Below are 6,355 nucleotides of genomic sequence, written 5' to 3'. Positions count from 1 at the left end.
AAAAGACAGATACAAGAAGACAGCAAAATTTAAACTCCAATGGACAGAACGCCCACCGCCAACAAAATCAACGTCATCAGCAACAACCGCAACAGAGACCCATACAACAAAGGCACCCACAACTAAGACCACCACAACAACTACAGCAAAACCAGGGACAACAACTACACAGCCTAAGAACACCACTGTGACAAATCCAAGACACAATCAACAAACCTGTTAGGACAACAGCTCTCGTGAACTATTATCAAAGACCAAGAACAGATGCCCAGCATACCGAGTTTGACAGAAATTCAATCGTAACAATGGTCACAAGCATCGTGCAAAACATGATCACGCAGATGTCACCGTACTACCACCAACAACCCTATCACAGGCAGAATTATTAAATATTAAGTAAAGGACTGAAATTTGCACCTACAAGGAGAACCAATTTACAAAGCATTATGGGTGATGGTTGTAACGCCTTGGGGGGTGCATTGCCTGATATGTGGGCCCTCGGGCGCCGTGCGCCCGAGGGCGAGTGCGTACATATCAGGCAATGCACCCCCCAAGGCGTTACAACCATTACCCATAATGCTTTGTAAATTGGTTCTCCTTGTAGGTGCAAATTTCAGTCCTTTACTTAATAATTCTGCCTGTGATGGGGTTGTTGGTGGTGGTGCGGTGACATCTGCGTGATCATGTTTTGCACGATGCTTGGGGGGTGCATTGCCTGATATGTACGCACGATGCCCGAGGCGCCGCGCGCCCGAGGGCGAGTGCGTACATATCAGGCAATGCGCCCCCCAGGGCGTTACAACCATTACCCATAATGCTTTGTAAATTGGTTTAATGCAACTAATATGTTACACTTCAAAGTAGCTTTTTAAGGTGCTTTTTAAAGTATTCACGTTTAAGTTAAATGCCTTTGATGTGGTTGAGGGTGCCTTTAATGTGGTCTGGCATGTGTCCAGGATCCTCTGTGGTGGTTGAATATATCATTATGGTTACTATAGTGGTTGAATATATCATTATGGTTACTATATCAAAGCTTCACGTTAGCTCTTACTATAACACTAGTACTTACTATGTAAGGTTTTCAAAATGTATAAGAAACCTTATCACCATGAGACAGTTTTGATTGTGGGATTCGGTTGGTCTCAATTGAGAGCCACAGGAGGGCTCAATTGTAGGCCACAGGAGATCACTGAAGCCCACAATGTAAAGTGGATGTTGCTCATATAGGTTTCATATACATTTTACTACAGTATTCAATAGTAAGAAGCATTAAAGCTGTACAGTTTATGGAATGCAGTAATGAGTTGTCAGCACACTTTGCAGTGCGACATCTAGATGTTGCACTGCTAAGTGTGCCACATCACATTTGTAGCATAAAGAATTCCTTTGATCTGAGGTGTGAAAGTGTTACATAGGATATCAACAACTTCATTAACCAACTACAACTTAAGACTATACCATTTGACTACACTACACCAAAGAACTCCTATTTCAAGACCACCAACCCAAACCCTAACTCCAGACCTTCACCATGACCTTTTTGACTACTCAACTGATTTTTAATACACGTTTCAGGCTGACCACAGCTAGCTGCTCAGCAGTATTAGCAAATATTACACATTAGACTTGTAGGAGGGTGTTTGGACTCAACCGGAGTCATAATTAAAAATCAATTAGAGTTACGCACTGTTAAGTTCAGGGCAGAGGAGGGCGGAAGCGACATAAGTGCTACCAAAATTATTAACAGTTAATTGCATTTTTAGAATACTTTCCAGTTCGGTTTTTAAAAATAAAATGGCGGACGCGCCGAGCCAAAACCTCGTTGGATTTCAGAGTGAAGCCACAGACAATGAGGAAGAAATCGATTGTAATAAAGCCAGAATAACTGTTTTGGCGAAGGGCATCGTCATCAATTATGTTATCCCTAGTTTCCCCGTGTTTGAGACGAGATTGGTGGAGGTGAAGCTGCAGTGGATCAATAGTTGTGGGGAGCTGGAAGTGTTTGATTGCTTTGCTCGCGATTGTGCAGCCTTAAACCATGCTCTTCCTGCTGATCTCATCGTCCCATACAATTGTCAATATGCTTTTGTCATTGAGGTGGGCCAGTTAGTAATATTGCAAAACAATACTGCACAAAAGAATATCTGAGACTAGACTCCTTTCCCCTTGAATTAATTGTTCATGTAATTGTCAAATTATTATGACGTTTATTCAATTATATCAGTACATGAATTAATGTAGTATATTTTTGTGTACAGGAAAAAGAGTTCAAACGTTCCTGCAGTCATATTGAAAAATACCATCTAAGTGGTAACCAGGTGTTTGTGCTGTGGGAATGGGATTGGGTCGAAGACGACATTGTGGACGATTCGAGCTCTGGGACTTCCAATAACTTATCTGCCAGAAGTTCACCAGAACTGACTACTAGTGACTCCCCACCACCAACAGCTGACGATTCCCTCTTGGATGACACATCGGATGATGATGATTCTGTTCCAGCTATTACACATACTGTGTTATTTAAGTGTATAGGAGCAGATAAAGAAAAAATCTACCAAGACGTATTGTACATGGTAGCCAAGAAGCATGGTGAAGGTATAAATGTACCCGTGAAACTTCAGCCTGAGCCAAATAACAAGTACGACAACAAAGCTGTTGCATTTATGTGTCGGACTGATTCAGGCTGGGAGAGGATTGGATATGTGGTCAAAGAGGCCGCAGAAGAGGTCCATGCAGCTATCAGAAATAAGAAAATATTAAAAGTAGCATTTGAATGGATCAAATACAAATTCCTATTTAAATCTCCTGCCTGGTATGCTGCAATAAGCATCACGCTCAATGGTGAATGGTCCAACACAGTGATGAGAAGTCGTGCTTTGTTTAATTAAGTCATACTGTATGTACATTAATTTTGTTTTCATGTCATATGAATGTTCATGTACGAATGGGTTAAGGGTACTAGGTGGGGGAGGAAGATTTACTGGGACATTGTGAAACTTGGCACGAACAGATTTATCACCACGAACAGAAAATGAAATTCTCTCATTGCTTCCAAGCAACTCGTATCTTGGTAACTTTGTATTCTTGATCTTTTTAGGCTAAGCATTAAACTCAGGCATCAAATCCTCATAGTACCGACCATGCTTAGTGGTGTGGTAGTAGAAGGGCAGTTCAGGGTCCATTCTTTTAAGAAATTCTTCTGTAACTTTTCTCCACCCTTAATAAACCTTCAACAGTAGTCAATCTAATATAACTAATACAATAACATTTTACATACCTGCTTCAAAGTAAAATCCTTCCCCACAGTATCACGGAGGACACTAAAAAAACATTCCACATCACCGGTCGAACTGGCCCGAGGGTGTTCGACAGGGATATTGCATTCATGGTTATATTTTCTTCTCCACTCTCTTGATTCGATGTTAGCTGCTAGAGCTATCAGTGTCTCCCTACTGAACCCCCTAACTCCATTAATACTCCTGTAAACAGAGCAATATAGTATACATTTAAAGACTGTAATGAGAAATAACAATAATGCATACCGGTTGACTTCAAGCAAGCTCAAATCTTGCAAACCATCCCTATGCCATGGCATTAGGTCATCCAAAATATAATCCAGCAGCTCCTTATTAAATTTGCTCCTTTCATCATCTGTCAGACCTCTCTCATCAGAGGCACGTCTCCAGTTGCGTATGTACTGGAGGTATTCTGCCTCACTATGGTACCCCTTCTCTTACATCCAGGCTATCACACTCTGACCAAATAGCCGTTCAACATCCTCGACACTTTGCTTACGGACACCAGAGAAAGCGGAATATGTAAGCCCAGCTGAAGTGTCATGCACAGCTTCCTCAAACCTTTCTAGGCAGATATGACGTGGACCTCCTTGTCTTAAACTGTGACCAATCCGCTGAGAAAAAAATGTCTGGCAGTTTTAAAAAAGTATGTACACACAAACCTTAAAAACATGGGCTTCATCTTCACGCTCACAAAATTCAACTTTAGTTATGGGATGAATTTCTGGCACATACAAGTGTTTGTTAAAAGGAATACCGTTCGAGCTAAATCGATGTATTTGGTGTGCATATTCCAATTGTACCAGTATCGATTGGAGTTTCTCAACCCTGGTTTCAGTTTTTCCTATAATGCAGAATTGGACACATGAAACTTCTTTTGTCAATAGCCTTGCCTTCAGTCCAGCTGTGAATAGCATAGCCACTGGGAACTGTTCGTAGTCTGAGTCTTTCAATGACATCATCTGTAGTAGCACCTTCGCTATACCAAATCTTGATTTCGCCTAATAATTCAGTAGTGATGGCATGATTTGGCTGAACAGCATTGACACACCCATCTTCTGTATCCCCCCACATGTACAATTGTAGGGTAAATATTCATACTTACCCTTAATTGTAATCATGTTTAATCATTTTGGTGATTCCTGTACGAGCCAATTTTGCTCTTGCATCAGCGCGAATTTGAAATATAGATATTGGTCTTGTGTTCCCTTTAGTCCGAAGTGAGTTCCACTCCCCATCTGTAGTGAACCCTGTACAACACATCACATGCTGCATAATACACGATTAGCCACAATAAAATTATACCCACCTGCGACATTCATTTTTCATTTAGACATTTCGACAATTAATTTGTTGGCCAATTCGCGGATCTTTGCATCTGTCAACCCTTTATATGGAATGCACTGGACAGGCAGGGCATAAGGCTTTCTCCTTCGGTCTTCTGTGCTAATCATAAATACTAATACATGCGTAGCTGGAGTCCGCTGATGATGTGTCACACCCTTAATAAAGTTGACTAATTTCTGACGGAGTTTGTTTAATTGAGATGGAACATTATCTTCTAGTTCCACATCATGCCCTTCATTTTTCCTTAACAAGCAACCAGCACTTCGATGTAGTTCTCTACCATTCTCATTCAATTCAGTTAATTCTTTAACCTTCCAGGCCAACACAATCAAATCTTTCTCTCGTTGCATACCACCTTGTAGCTTCTCTGAGTAATCGTTGTTAAACTTGATTAGCTCTAATTAAATATACAAATAATGATTAATTAGAAATCAGTACATACCAAATAATTGATAACATATACTCACCTGCTTGTAGAAACTCTAAATCCTTGCTAATAGCATTCAAAGTACCACTTAAATCTTGTACCACATTTTCAGCACACAAGCCAGCTTTTTCAGCTGCCTTCAGACGTTCCTTATAGTTAGAATATTTATCCTGGAGAAATCCATCACCCAAGTCAACATCTCCACTCCACTCAAGTCTGGATGATTCCTTTAAACCCTTGATGATGTCACAACCATCCGTTTTTACCCACCACCAAGCATCAGGGTTCTGCTTAGCTGCTTCATCAAGTACATTACCCTATAAGGAAACAATATATTAACGATATCACATAAAAATTCCAGCATTGGTACCTGCACTTGGGAATCTAATGTCGTTGTACATGATGATATAGTACTTCTAATGGACCTCTCAGAAATAGCAGGTATATTTACAAGAGCCTATAAATTATAAACAAATCACATGCTTTATGGAACACAAATACGACATACCTTCATGGTATTTTGGTTCTGCGCTGTACTGGAACATGGGTCTTCAACTGAACTAGCAACACACCACATAGGTCCACGATGTAGCTTCACCCATTTCTCTCCGAAATTGCAATACATTGTCAGTAGCCACTGGCGATAATCCAATGGACAAGATATCTAAACAAACCATTAAACAACATACTGCTATCATTTGCTTTACCTGCTGTAAATTATCAAAAGCAAAAAACAATGCAGTGTATTCTACCAGCCCCATAGGCATTTTGTTGATCGGAAATCGTGGTTCACTCTTATCAGGTCTCAAATTACCCATACCTTTTGCAAGATTATATAAAACATTTGTACGCCCACCACTTGATAACTGAACCATATCACTTGCCGCTAGGCACAAAAAGTCATCAGGTACCGAGAGCTTGAATAGCATTGAAACACACAAGGAAAATAGCTCAGACAATAGTGGTAAGCGAGACTCTTCAGGTAATTGATTCAGCATTTCCATAATTAAGCAACCATCAACTTGGTTCGTTTGTGCACTAGAAGTTTTCATTTGATCTGCAGTGGAAGACAGCACAGGCACTCGAGGTAGCTGGTCATCCTTTTTATAAAAGGCTTCTGCTTCCTTTGGGGTTTTGTACCTGCGTGTGTACATAAAAGTCTAAACTCAACATAATATTTATACCTCTTGGACAGCCACCGGGTTACTTTGCTATGACAGGCATTAGCTATAAGCATAAACAATCAAACAAGCATACAATTTACATATAATGCACATACCACTTC

General features: G+C 40.4%; 1 protein-coding gene and 1 long non-coding RNA gene across 2 annotated transcripts; both read right to left on the bottom strand.

Moving 5' to 3' along the window:
* Window positions 1–2,922: 2,922 nt before the first annotated feature.
* LOC136245512 (uncharacterized) lies at window positions 2,923–4,354 on the bottom strand. The gene is made up of 5 exons (XR_010695910.1): window positions 4,190–4,354; window positions 3,959–4,140; window positions 3,543–3,910; window positions 3,278–3,479; window positions 2,923–3,227 (listed from the first exon to the last, which is right to left on the bottom strand). It is a non-coding gene; the product is annotated as an uncharacterized lncRNA (long non-coding RNA).
* A 98-nt stretch (window positions 4,355–4,452) lies between these two features.
* Window positions 4,453–6,355, bottom strand: LOC136245780 (uncharacterized). The gene is made up of 7 exons (XM_066037253.1): window positions 6,255–6,355; window positions 5,778–6,210; window positions 5,579–5,734; window positions 5,441–5,527; window positions 5,111–5,387; window positions 4,606–5,040; window positions 4,453–4,546 (listed from the first exon to the last, which is right to left on the bottom strand). The coding sequence occupies exons 1-6, from the start codon at window positions 6,305–6,307 to the stop codon at window positions 4,622–4,624; spliced, it is 1,425 nt and encodes a 474-aa protein (XP_065893325.1). The 5' UTR covers window positions 6,308–6,355; the 3' UTR covers window positions 4,453–4,546; window positions 4,606–4,621.

Source organism: Dysidea avara, chromosome 15 (genome assembly GCF_963678975.1).
Source record: "Dysidea avara chromosome 15, odDysAvar1.4, whole genome shotgun sequence".
Taxonomy (NCBI): Eukaryota; Metazoa; Porifera; class Demospongiae; order Dictyoceratida; family Dysideidae; genus Dysidea; species Dysidea avara.
The sequence above is the reverse complement of the archived record's forward strand: the minus strand, read 5'-3'. Positions and strand labels throughout refer to the sequence as shown.